At 36.7% G+C, this 14,857-nt stretch overlaps 1 protein-coding gene across 5 annotated transcripts in view; it reads right to left on the reverse strand.

Moving 5' to 3' along the window:
* LOC127412167 (echinoderm microtubule-associated protein-like 4) overlaps positions 1-14,857 on the reverse strand; it is a 140,848-nt gene that overhangs the window by 58,993 nt on the left and 66,998 nt on the right. For all 5 annotated transcript variants that reach the window (XM_051648317.1, XM_051648318.1, XM_051648316.1 and 2 more), the window contains exon 2: positions 12,686-12,868. In XM_051648317.1, coding sequence (XP_051504277.1) covers positions 12,686-12,868 — 183 coding nt within the window. The remainder of the gene's footprint in view (positions 1-12,685; positions 12,869-14,857) is intronic.

A 14,857-nucleotide genomic window follows, 5' to 3' on the forward strand; every position in this document is an offset into this window, starting at 1 on the left:
TCAGGGAGGCGGTGATGCAAAGCTAGTACCACATGATTCTGTTTCACGCTCCATTAGCCCATAACAAAAACACACACAGCGTGTGGCTGGCCTTTACAGACCGTGGAGAGCATTGGTGTGTGTGAAGCCCCTCTTTCAACAACTTTAATTGTCCCATATTCCAAACTACAAAAGCTACTGATGACACAATGGCATTTATTTATTTTATTACAATCTAATTGATATGCCTTATCAAATTTGACAACAAATCTTCCAGTTCTCTGATTATTTACAATTATTTACAATTGAAATCATGCTACCTGGTTTATTCTTATAGGAGTAGTTCGCCCAAAAATAAAATGGTTGTCCTAATATTTTCTCACCCTAGTGCTGTTCCAAACCTGTGTGACTTTCTTTTTTCCATGGAACAAAAAATTAGATGTTAGGCAGAATGAATGCAGAATTTTCATTTTTGGGTGAACTGTTCCTTTAGGAATCTTAATCTTTGACACTTTAATGTCTGCTCATTCTCAGATTTGTATCTCCGTAATAGGTGACTGTACAGGAACCCCAATGCTGTCAAAACATATTATGTTGAAAAATGAGTATGTGTGTGAATGTGTGAGTGTATGTATAACAAATCGACCTAATTTCTCTATGAAGTTTGTGTGTTCGGAGAGTTTGACTATTATAGCATAAGACCATTTTAGTGTACTGTATGGGTGACTATGTGTCTGTTTAAGTCTGCAGAGCCGCACAGGAAGCCCTAATGTGACCTAACTCACACAGGAAACCAAGGAAATATCTGCCTTTTATCCGCAGCCTGTCACTGGCTTCTCGGCTCTCAAACCACATGCATTCTACATCATTTTCATACTCGAAATAAAGCAAATGTGTAAAGTTATTTTTAAAATGACATTCAAAACTCAAAACGTCATGGGTGTTTCTTCATGGGTGTTACTACAGGTACTTTTATGTCCAAGGGGTTTATTTTTATTAAAACAAACAGATTTCAACTTTTGTCATTTTATTTATGAAAGTCACATTAAAAATGTCTTGGAGACTTTTTTTTTTTTTTTTACCAGGCATTCATCATTTATTCTTGCCAATCTGTGAATGTCTTTTATTTATAGATTTTATTGTTTCAATATTAAACTATGAAAATTCATTTATTTAAATAAAATGTATTGCATGTTTAAAACTATGATACTTTAAACAAAGACTGAAAAAAACAACAACATTTAAATTGTTTTAAAGATTTATATAATTTTTTATAATCAATTATAAATACAAAGGCTGTCAATCGATTCATTTTTTTAAATCAAATTAATTAAATGATGTGCTGATTAATCAAAATTAATCGCATATCATTATTAACTGCGAAAGCCTCCCAAATAAAGGTAGTTTAGAATATAATAATTACAAATATTACATAAAATAAATATTATAATTCAGACAATTAAAATTCAGTGGCAAGGAATAAGTATGTGAACCCTTTGGAATTAACTGCATTTATGCATAAATTTGTCTTTAAAGTTGTAATAATGAACAAACATAATCTGTTTTAACTAATAACACACAAATGATTGTATTGTTCTTGTACATACTGAATACATCGAGACATTAACAGTGCTGTGGAAAAAGTATATGAACCCCCTAGGCTAATGATGTCAACAAAGGCTAATTAGAGTCAGGAGTTGGCAAACCTGTCATCCAGTTAATGAAACAATATTGGCGGTGTGGGTTAAAGCTACTTTGACTTATAAAAAGCACTCAAAAAGTTTGAGTTAGCTATTCACAAGAAGCAACTGCTGACGTGGACCATGCCTAAAAAGAAAAAGAGCTCTCAGAAGACTTACGATCATGAATTGTTGCTTTGCATAAAGCTGGAAAGGGTTACAAAGTTATCTCAAAGAGTTTAGATATTCATTTGTCCACAGTTAGACAAATTTTATTTAAATGGAGACGATTTAGTACTGAGGCTACTCTCCATAGAATTGGCCGTCCAGCCAAGATGACTCAAAGGGCACACCGCAAAATGCTCACTGAGGTAAAACGAACCATAGAGTGACAGCTAAAGACTTTAAGGAATTATTGGAACTGGTTAACATCTCTGTTCATGAGTCTACTATATATATAAAAAAATTAAACAGGCATTGTGTCCATGGCAGGACACCATGAAGGAAATCACTGCTTTCCAACAAAAACATTGCTGCGCTGAAGCAGTTCTGTAAGGAAGAAATCCCAAATTCCTTCTGAACATTGTGCAGGTCTAGTCTGCAGCCACAGGAAATGCTTGGTTGAGGTTATTGCTGCCAAAGCAGGATCGACCAGTTATTAAATTCAGGGGTTCAATACTTTTTCCACAACACTGAGAATGTTTTATGAGATGTGTTCAATTAAGACATGAAATATTATAATTGTTTGTGTGTTGTTAGCTTAAGCACACTGTGTTTGTCCATACTTGTGACGATGAGATGAAATCATATTTTATGACCAATTAATGCAGAAAACCAGCTAATTCCAAAGGGTTCACATACTTTATCCTTAGTGTTGTGCTTAATACTCTTGCCACTGTAAATGACATCATATGCATATATTGTGGAAACAGACAAGTAAAGCATTTAGGCAATACAAAAAGTATCTTTAAAAGTCAAAATATTGTTCGTTTGATTTCCATTGAACTGAACATTACACTATTATTGAACTACTTCACTCTGCTCGATTTGTAATTGTTGGTCTATGCACTCGTGTGCCTGATGGGCGCATTTGGAGCGTCTCACTTTGGTTGCGTCACGTCTCATTACAGTTTTCAGCACCTCTAGTCCCAAGCGCTGTGTTTTAGGACGATATTTCAAGTGAAATGTAGTTTGGAAATCCCAGCTCGGACCAGCTGTCTTTGTACGCAAAAGCTGTGTGGAAGGCTGCGCTGCCTCCTCACTGGTTTCACAAGGCGCGTTGCCTGGACAGCTGATAAGCTGACTGCCCTCTACTGCATCAAGGTGGTACATCAAGCTTGAATCGCTCCGATAGTAGAAACATTCCTTAACAGAATTTACATACAGGTCGGTGGCATGATTAATTGCGTATATTTCTTTAACATGTTATTTTTGATATAATTAATCACACTACATTAACACAATAAATCAACAGCCCTATTTTTTTTTACACAAATTACGACTGTCCTTTAGTTGTATCATCATTTCCACACAACCAACAATTTTGCCACTAATATAATTTTTACAAATGTTACTTAGTAACAAAATCTACTTAGTTACCAAGGAGACAACAGTGTCAGTGAAGTAAATAAAAAACACTTTTTTTTTTCGTGCTTCCGATCAAGCCGTAATTTAGTCAAATTATGCATTAATTGTGTGTTTCTCCAGTTATGTATGTACATACACTCTTGGACATTGTCAGTAGATGAATTAAATAACCTAGTTAGAGTTTTCTAAATGTCTATTCAGTACGTAGTTGAAGAATGAAAGATGACACCCTTAATTGCAATTAAGACGCCTCAATACAAGCCAAAACAAAGCAGCCCAACTTGCTGACCCAGTGTCAGAAAATAACAACAGGAAATTCTTCAAAAAACAGACTGACTTCTTACCAGATGCATGATTCATTTAATGAACAGTATAAAATGCACTAATTTAATGCACATCATTAACCACTAACTGTGAAATTCAGCCTGTGCTTCCCTTTTCCTTAGTGATATTTTAAGGCAGTCTGAGCCTTTTCACAGATATCTTCCTGATAGCAGCTGATTAGGGAAAAAGTGAGGTTTGGGAGGAGACCTGAATGGAAAGAGTGAGAGTTGAGGAAAGACATTATCATGGGAAACTGATCATGGCATTGAATTTAGGTTGCATACAGTGGCCCAAAAAAGAATTTTCATACCGATACTTAGGCCTAAGTCACATTTCAAATTGTCACATTACATAATCACATATCAACCCAAGTGGCATTTATTTTAAAGGAAGGTACAGTACACATGCACAGTATTAGGTTGCAAATATGTATTTAAAAAGTGTTTATTACTTTACCTTCTTTTGCATTTTGGTAGAGCCAAGACCTATATTCACTATTCAAAAGTGACCCATACTCATTAACCTACTTGTTCTTCATTATTAATAGTGATAGACCAATGTATTGGCCAGGCCAATAAATAGACAGATACTTCGTCATTTCGAGATAATTGGTATTGGCTGATAACTGTGCCCATGAATCTAATTAACAGAAGTGTCTAATAAGATCTACCAGCTGTCTTACAGATGGAAAATGCTACATTTCTTTTGTGAATTTGGAGTATATACAGTATTGTATAAATGTGTGTGCATCTTTCATGTATATACTACACAAACACTGTCACACTAGACTCCAGGCATGTGAAATCACTCTGGACACTGAAATTAATATGGACAACAGGATTTGATGTAAAACTCTAGAGCTACTGTCTTAAATAAATTATACATTGTAAATAATTAATAATAATATTCCAAATGTAAAAAAAAAAAAAAAAAAACATCTACTCCACTTTCCTGCAATAATGAAAACCATGCCACTTTGAAGTCTGTATTTTTTTGCATTGAGCCAAGAGGTCAATCAGTGACGTTTAGATCCTCTATTGGTCAAATGTGTTTTTGCTATACAAATTTGCTGCTCAGAGTTCACCAAACTTAAACTTCTACACAAATGCTTGTATTACCACTCTACTATGTTTGCATACATATGAATGGAAGTGAATGGAACACAAAGTCTAGTGTGACTGCACCTTAAGTCCTGCATAAATGTGTGGGAGTTGCCACTGAAACAAATTGCAGGTGTGAAAGCTTTCTCGCATACATCCACACAAATAGAACTGCCAGCATTTGACAGATCCAACAGGGAATAGGAAAAGAGTGGGCAGTGAATGGATGAAGGTGTAAGATAATGCAGGTGCACCATTTTCTACCTCTATAATCTCTCCTGTGCACCCATAAACTATAATTAATTCGCTTCAGTCTTCTACTGTCTTGTTAAGTATGTTTGTCTTTTCCTGGGTGTGCATGCACTTTACCTTCAGTTTTAAAGTGTGAGTGTGCGAAGACAGACGAGATAAATCAGAAAGATGACCACATTATGGGAATAGTTCACATAGGCAGAAAGAGCTGGTCTGTTTCCAATACAATGAAACTGGATGTTGATTTATAATGCCAAGTTCCAAGAAGGACAATAAAGCAATATAAAACGTATCAAGTGGTCATGTGACCAATCAGGGCATAGAACATTTGAATATACTAAAGCGCAAATGAGATTTGAAATCTATGGCAGAAGGGTTTTATTAGATTATCAGTAAATGTTGATTTCATTTCTGTCTATTCCTCACACAAAGCTATTGTATCGCTTCAGAACACTTGGAATAAGTGGTATGGAATATTTTAATATTAAAATATAAATAAATAAAATATATTTTTATAGAAAACAAAAACATCTCATTTTGTGTTTCATGGAAGAAAGACTAATATATATATATATATATAAACACACACACACATACACACACACACACTATTTAGTTGGAATAACATGAGGGTGGTTAAGTGATCACAATATTTTCATATTTGGGTCAACTATTAACCGGCAAATGGGTTCCTGATATCTCTGTACATTAAACTGGGATAGGAGAACGTATTTTATAGAACATAGTGCGATTAATATAAAAAAAAAAAAAGAATTACTTGTAAAAAATTTACGCAATTAATTATACCCCGATGCGAACATGAATAATGCCTCGCAAGTGCGCAGAGAGATCTTCCAATGTTCATTACATATGTGAGATGGTTGTAGAGGCAATGTCAACAAGCAAAATCACCTACTTTTTCAAGCTTGGAGAACATCTGTTTTTAAGTGCCGCGTCAATAGATGTCAGCACTCCTTAAAAAACTCCACAAGCAGTGCAGCCACAGAATGAGAACCACTCATTGAGGAAGAACAACAGGTGGGTGTAACGCAACAGAATACAAGAATCTTGAGATGTGATTTTCAAAGTTTCCACTACTTTTAACTTGACACAGCATCCTAAAAATGCGCTGTTTATAGGGGCGGTCACACTAAACTTCATACTCCATTAACACACATTCAAATGCATCCGAATACAGAAGTCCAGAAATGCAAGCTCATGAGAAGGAATTTCGTACTATTCTGCATACCAAAGTTCAAGCTTGGTAAACTCGAAACCGTGAATTCATACGACGAGAGGGCATGCGACCAATAGAAGTTCGAAACATCACACGCTGACCTCTTGGCTCAATACAAAGAATACATATTTTAAAGCTGCGTGTTTTATTGTTGCAGGAAAGTGAATAGACAATATATATTTTACATTTTGTATATTATATTATTAGTTATTTGTGATGTATTATTTACTTACACCAGAAGTCCTCCCACTTGACATCATATCCTGGTCCGTTGCATTGTACAAAAAATATTTGCATGTTCAAAGCCTACTGTGACCACCCTTAAGACGCTGAATACCAGTGAGATGCTCCAAACACGTCTGTCTGAGCATATACATAGAGCGACAATTACAGCCAGAATGCACAATAATCTGAGAACTGGGCACACTGGCAAACTCAATCCAAAACAGATTGATGTCAACTAATATATATATATATATACACATACACACACACACACACAGTATATACAGCTGAAGTCAGAAATGTACATACACCTTAGCAAAATACATTTAAACTCCGTTTTTCACAATTCCTGACATTTCATTGTGGAAAACATTCCCTGTCTTAGGTCAGTTAGGATCACTACTTTATTTTAAGAATGTGAAATGTCAGAATAATAGGAGAGAGTATTATTTATTTCAGCTTTTATTTCTTTCATCACATCCCCAGTGGGTCAGAAGTTTACATACACTTTATTAATATTGGTAGCATTGCCTTGAAATTGTTTAACTTGGGTCAAATGCTTTGGGTAGCCTTCCACAAGCTTCTCACAAGAAGTTGCTGGAATTTTGGCCCATTCCTCCAGACAGAACTGGTGTAACTGAGTCAGGTTCCTTGCTCGCACATGCTTTTTTAGTTCTGCCCACAAAATTTCTATCAGATTGAGGTCAGGGCTATATGATACCTTGATACTTCAATACCTTGAATTTGTTGTCCTTAACCTTCTGGGGTCTGAGGGTGTTTTGGGCCCTGGAGAAGTTTTGACATGCATTGACATTTGTGCTTTTTTCAGTTGCTTAAAAACATATTAATGGCTGATAACATTGTATTCAGCACAAACTGGGCTATAATAATATGTGAACAACATGTACGTACATGTTTGTATTTTTGAGAAAATAACGTTTATGCGTGGTTTTTGAAAAAACAAAAATTGTAAGTCACTGAAATAAGGCCATATATCACATACTAAACATTTGTTCACAAGACTTTTGAGAACTGGATCTTGTAGCCTAGATTTTTTGCTACAAAAATGATGTGAAAACCATCCTGATCACTCATTCATACAAAACAATATAGTAATTTAACTTTTGTAAGACACTTTTAGTGTTAGAAAGGCCATATGTGAGGAGGCATCGATGATCATGAATATTGATGTGATTCACACCTGAGGAGACAAAGACCCCTCCCCTCAGAGAAAATTAATGTAAGGAGACTTAATGATTGAATGTATTGTTTGTAGCTTATTCACAAAATCAAGTTTAAGTTAAAAGAAGTAATCTGACTATACATTTTCTTTACATAAAGACTTTACTTAAAAACTTTAGACCTATACTTCCGTTTAAAAGTTTTTAGATCTGTAAGATGTTTTTAAAAGAAGTCTCTTCTGCTCACCAAGGCTGCATTTATTTGATCCAAAATACAGCAAAAACAGTGATATTGTGAAATATTTAAAAAAAATAAAATTCTCTTTGAATATATTGTAAAATGCAATTTATTCCTGTGATGTAAAGCTGAATTTTCAGCATCATTACTGCAGTCTTGTCTATTTTTATATCATATTACATATCATAATTATCTCAAATTAGCTGCTCAAAAGTTTGCATACCCTTGGAGAATTGGTAATATATGTACCATTTTTAAAGAAAACATGAGTGAGCAGGCAAAACACATTTCTTTTATTTCTTATGGGATTCATATTCAACTGTAGTTTATAACAGAATGGCACAATCATAAAACAAAACATGGCAACAAAGAAAAAAATGAAATGACCCCTGTTCAAAAGTCTGCATACCCTTAGTTCTTATTACTGTGTATTGCCCACTTTAGCATCAATGACAGCATGCAGTCTTTTGTTATAGTTGTCTATGAGGCCCCAAATTCTTGCAGGTGGTATAGCTGCCCATTTGTCTTGGCAAAATGCCTCCAGGTCATGCAAAGTCTTTGGTCATCTTGCATGAACTGCACGTTTGAGATCTCCCCAGAGTGCTCGATGATATTAAGGTCAGTAGACTGTGATGGACACTCCAGAACCTTCGCCTTTTTCTGCTGTAACCACTGAAGGGTCAACTTGGCCTTGTGCTTAGGGTCATTGTCGTGCTGGAAAGTCCAAGAGTGTCCCATGCACAGCTTTCGTGCAGAAAAATGCAAATTATCTGCCAGTATTTTCTGATAACATGCTGCATTCATCTAGCCATCAATTTTCACAAGATTCCCTGTGCCTTTAGAGCTCACACACCCCCAAAACATCAGTGAGCCACCACCATGCTTCACAGTGGTGATGGTATTCTTTTCACTATAGGCCTTGTTGACCCCTCCCCAAACATAGTGCTTATGGTTGTGACCATAAAGCTCTATTTTGGTCTCGTCACTCCAAATTACAGTGTGCCAGAAGCTGTGAGGAGTGTCAAAGTGTTGTTGGGCATATTGTAACCAGGCTTTTTTGTGGCATTGGCGCAGTAAAGGCTTCTTTCTGGCAACTCGACCATGCAGCTCATTTTTGTTCAAGTATCATCATATTGTGCTCCTTGAAACAAACACACCGTCTTTTTCCAGAGCAGCCTGTATTTCTCCTGAGGTTACCTGTGGGTTTTTCTTTGTATCCCGAACAATTCTTCTGGCAGTTGTGGCTGAAATCTTTCTTGGTCTACCTGACCTTGGCTTGGTATCAAGAGATCCCAGAATTTTCCACTTTTTAATAAGTGATTGAACACTACTGACTGGCATTTTCAAGGCTTTGGATATCTTTTTATATCCTTTTCCATCTTTATAAAGTTCCATTACCTTGTTACGCAGGTCTTCTGACAGTTCTTTTCTGCTCCCCATGGCTCAGTATCTAGCCTGCTCAGTGCATCCACGTGAGAACTAACAAACTCATTGACTATTTATACACAGACGCTAATTGCAATTTAAAAAGCCACAGGTGTGGGAAATTAACCTTTAATTGCCATTTAAACCTGTGTGTGTCACCTTGTGTGTCTGTAACAAGGCCAAACATTCATGGGTATGTAAACTTTTGATCAGGGCCATTTACATTTACATTTGTTCATTTGGCAGACGCATTTATCCAAAGCGACTTACAAATGAGGAAGACATAAGCGAATCATCTTAAGGAGACCATGGGTGATTTCTGTTATCATTGTGATTTAAAAAGAAGCCAAACAACTATGTGATAATAAATGGCTTCATATGATCACTATCCTTACATAAAAGACAGTTTCTTTGCATGATCAGTCATATTTTCAAAATCAATGCCAAAATTTCACAATTTCTGCCAGGGTATGCAAACTTTTGAGCACAACTGTATTTCAAATTTCAGTACTACGAATCCTGGCTGGCAAGTCTGGAAATAGTCCAACTAGTAAAATATGTACATGTTTATAGAAAATAGCATGTGAACTAATATTAAGTAAAACAAAAAGTCTTACTCATCCAAAATTGTATCCTCGGCTGGATCAAGTCGCTCTTCAAAATGCAAACATTCCTTGTCGGATTCCCGCTCTTCTTCTGAGGAAAATGTGAACTATTCCTCACCTGTGTAGCGTGTCATCTTCCAAACGCGCAGGAAAGTGAATTATCTGATGATGAACCTGATGTTTTTTAAGGCATTGTTGGGGGCGTTTACCATTTGCATTGATCGCCTCAGCACATTACCGTATGAATAGCGCGATCTGCTGGTGGGTGTGATCACATTAACGATAATTAGCTGAGCCAGGAGAAACTGTACATCACTTTGTTTCATACAGATTACATTGCACGAGAATATTTGTTTTAAATTTGAATTGTTTTATTTAAAAGTAGACATTTTAAGCTTTCTTTAGACATATGTTTCATGTTTGTGTGATACATATTTGTGGAGTTTCAGTTCATTTTTGTGACGTGTTTTAGAAAGATGCTCGCGGAGACAAAGACGGCTGAAAGCGCAACCTGTTTATTTTCTTTATTTTACAAAAGCACAAGGTTTTGTTGTTATTGTGAGTGTACAAAAATAAAAGTATACCCTTTATAGTCTCTAATGATGTCTTACACTTATCTGTATGCCCAAAAATGATGGAGTATTTTAAGTTGTTTCCGCTGTTATGAGGAAAAAAATCCAGCAGGACGCGCCAGTGCGTCCGTCGACCCCCGAGGGTTAAGCCATTTTGCAACAACTTTGAAGATATGCTTGGGGTCATTGTCCATTTGGAAGACCCATTTGCGACCAATCTTTAACTTGCCGGCTGATGTCTTGAGATGTTGCTTCAATGTATCCACATAATTTTCCTTCCTCGTGATGCCATCTATTTTGTGAAGTGCACCAGTCCCTCCTGCAGCAGAGTACCCTCACAACATGATGCTGCCACCCCTATGCTTCACGGTTGGGATGGTGTTCTTTGGCTTGCAAGCCTCAACCTTTTTCCTCCAAACATAACAATGGTCATTATGGCCAAACAGTAAAATTTTGTTTCATCAGACCAGAGGACATTTCTCCAAAAAGATCTTTGTCCACATATGCACTTGCAAACTGCAGTCTGGCTTTTTTATGACTTTTCGCACCAAACTACGTTCATCTCTAGAAGACAACGCATCTCCTACATGAGCGGTATGATGGCTGTGGCATGGTGTTTATACTTGCGTACTATTGTTTGTACAGATGAACGTGGTACCTTCAGGCATTTGGAAATTGCTCCCAAGGATGAACCAGATTTGTGGAGGTACAAAAAAACAATTCTGAGGTTTTGGCTGATTTCTTTTGATTTTGCCATGATGTCAAGCAAAGAGCCACTGAGTTTGAAGGTAGGCCTTAAAATTCATCCACAGGTACACCTCCAATTCAGTACACCTCCTATCAGAACTTAATTGGCTAATTGTCTAAAGGCTTGACATCATATTCTGGAATTGTCCAAGCTGCTTAAAGGCACAGTTAACTTAGTGTATGTACATTTCTGACCCACTGGAATTGTAATATAGTCAATTAAATGTGAAACAATTAGATAAATTAACAAATGTAATTAAAAGGTTAAAAAAATTATTTTAATGACTTCAACCTAATTGTATGTAAACTGTATATATATGAGGGCTGGGTGATATGGCCAAAATATTATCACAGTATCACCGGGTATCCGCGGTGAAAACTTTTTGAAAAAGTAATAGGACCATTTTTATATTTTCATTCAAGTGAGAAAGACTAGACTACAAACTAGTAATTTATTGTCTTTCCTTGTCATCCATGCCAGAGATGATGATATCTGATTAATTTCACAAAATAAGAACATAAATCTGTTTGTTTATTATTAAAGGCTTGTAACATGCCGATTAATAAAGCTAAATTTAGAAGGAAAAAAATGTATTGTCTAAAGGCGGTCTGGAACATGTCTACTCACATGCAGGGAAAAGAGGCAACTTGTGTAGATTGGGACAGGGCATAAATGAAGCATGTTCGGTGCTAGATAATAATATTCAAGAATACAGCACAGAAAGATCAGAGCTGGTGCACACAGCACTGTTACTTTGTCACACTGCTCACTAGAGTGCGCAACCGTCGTCATGATGTCTTGCTGTCCGGATGCAATCAATTTGGGGTCTGGTCTAGCCTAATCGTTAGCAAGGCAGCTAATGTTAACAAGTTCATTCAGTCTGAGAAAGCCGAACTGCTTGCTTTTTTTTATGACACGCACCTGATCGTCTATATTTATATTTATTTATTATAGGCCCTACATATTATATTTATAAATATTTGAAATTATTATGTTATTAAAATGAATAATCTTTATTTTGGGGGCCTTGCTCAGCAAATAATTACTGTATGTATGCCATTAATTGCGATTAATCTGATTAATTAATCGGCATGTCATGTAATTAATTTGATTACAATTTTTAATCGGTTGTCAGCCCTAATTTTAACATCAAAACAAGACACAATGCACCTTTAAGTTGTGTATTGTGTTTGTTGCATACACCAGCATGCCGACGTGTGTGCGTGAGAGAGAGTGTAAGTGGGAGGGAGTCTGTGTGCTTTATACAGTGTGTGTTAAATGGAGAACAAAGTGAAGTCGGTTTTAATGGTCAAACATTAAAATGCTTTCCCTCAAGCAGACGGAGAGATCACACACGTATTCACACAGCTGCAATTCACATGGAAACGTTGTGTGCTGTGGGTCAAGGCTGGACTGAAACTGTTAACAGATCCGGGTCTGGCGTCGCTCCTACACTTCCTCCATGTAAACAGTGTGAGGATGACTGGAGGCAAAGACACACACACACACACACACACAGCCGTGCTCGGTTACCTTTGCTGCTCTGCTGTTTTTTGGCAGTGGCCGCGGAGTCTTCGGACAGAGCGAGACGTCTGAGCACGTCTGCCAGCGCGGCCTTCATCACCGTCAGCTCATCTTCCTGCTGCTGCACCCGCAGCTCCAGAGATGACAGGCGGTCCTGGACGTCTGACGTGCTTGCTGCAGAGATACTGTCATCTGAGAGAGGTAGAGAAAAGAAGGAAGCGTTCATAAACTGTCTAACACATCATATATAGTAGACATGCCCTAATATAGGGCTGTGGATTTGATGTGTTAATTTCAATATGAAAAATAACGTGTTGAAAAAATTATGCAAATTTATAATGCCCCCGATATGTAAATAACTAAGGAATATAATAAGGAATGTTCCTACCATTGGACCAATTCAATCTTTATGTACTACCTTTATGCAGTAGGGGGCAGTCAGCGCTCCAGCTGTCTGGGCAAAATGCCTCAAACCGACGAGCAGGAAGCTCAGCGCTCAAAGACAGCTGAACGGGCTGGGATCTCAAGACGCATTTTTCAAATTTTCAAACTACGTTTAACTTGACATATCATCTTAAAAATACAGCACTTATGACTAGAGGTGCTTAAAAGTGTGATGCAATTTTACGCAACCAAAGTAAGACACTCCAAATGCATCTGTCTGACACATGAATACATAGGCTAGCAATTAAAAAAAGGCACAAATGTAAATAGGCCAATAAAAGGCTTATATTTAATGATCTGGAAACAATTAAACATTATTTTGAGACTTCTTAAATTATTATTTTATATAGCCACAAAACAAAAAAAAACATCCAGTGAACGGCAGTTCTACGGATGGAAATACCTTGTTGATGAGCGAGGTCAACAGAGAATGGCCAGACTGGTTCGAACTGACAAAGTCTATGGTAACTCAGATAACCACTCTGTACAATTGTGGTGAGAAGAACATTATCTCAAAAAGCTATTATGAGATGTGGGTTGGCACTGTTTTGGCGGCACGAGGGGGACCTACACAATATTAGGCAGGTGGTTTTAATGTTGTGGCTGTTCGGTGTAATGATAAATAGTGGGCTGAGATACCCTATCACAAAGTGGACAATAACAAGTACACAGTGGACAGGTACGTGAATTTCACTGTTTTATTTATTTGTTTGTTAGTTTTTGGCTGAAATGAAAAAAGGTCTGAGTTTGGTTATTTTCAAGTGTGAACCCTTAATGAGGAGCTCTTTAATTGGCAGTAGAACAAGGGCAAAACATTACCTAATTTCCATCAAAAGGAATCACTAATATCACCAATCTCATAGTTCAAATATCAAATCGCACTATTTGGGAGAAAAAAAATAAAAAGAAATTTACTTTTTGTCCAAATCATGCAGCCCTAATTTCAATTAATATAATTTACATAAAACATATTTTGTTTAGGGCAACTGCATGTCATATTCTTTATTTAGGCTTAACATCCAATACAAGCTGTAAACTATGTTCATGTAAAACATGCGTCAGACTGTGCTTAACTTACTCTTTAGGATCGTTACTGATAACTGAATCTGTGTAAAACTCTGCAGATTTCCAGAGATTTGGGACACCATTCGTACACAAATCTGCACACATTACCTGCCCCCTGGTGTGTGTTTATTAAATATTTCAGCAAATTTGATTAAACCTTCAGCAGCCATTGACATTATTCACAGCAGCGCCATCTTTAATTTTTGAAGGGAATGAAAAAGAGGCTATGAGGGATAGAGGTACTCTTCAATAGGTTGCACTGTTGTTTAAAGTGTTCTTGGATCGTTCAGCTGATGAAACATTGAAAAAGAAACACATCCTTGCAAAAAAAAAAAAACATATTAGATGGAAAACTCAAAAAAACTTGTGGAAAATTTTAGTAGAACTAGGAACTTTACACAGCTTAATATAGTGCATGTCATTGAAGAAACTCTAAGTCTATCCCTCACGGCCTCGTTTTCATTCACGTTAAATAGTTAAGTTAAATAGCCAATAGCATTACATGATGTGTTATTTACTATTGCTAGTCAGAGACCGGTGTTATGGGGGAGGAGACATTCTCATTCATTTGATTGGATACAAATTTGGATACACCCATTAGTGCAAGATGAGTCATCAATATTTTTGGCTGGTTTTGCCAGAAGAGGAGAAATGTCCATTTTAAACATGTAC

Source organism: Myxocyprinus asiaticus, chromosome 21, assembly GCF_019703515.2.
Source record: "Myxocyprinus asiaticus isolate MX2 ecotype Aquarium Trade chromosome 21, UBuf_Myxa_2, whole genome shotgun sequence".
NCBI lineage: Eukaryota > Metazoa > Chordata > Actinopteri > Cypriniformes > Catostomidae > Myxocyprinus > Myxocyprinus asiaticus.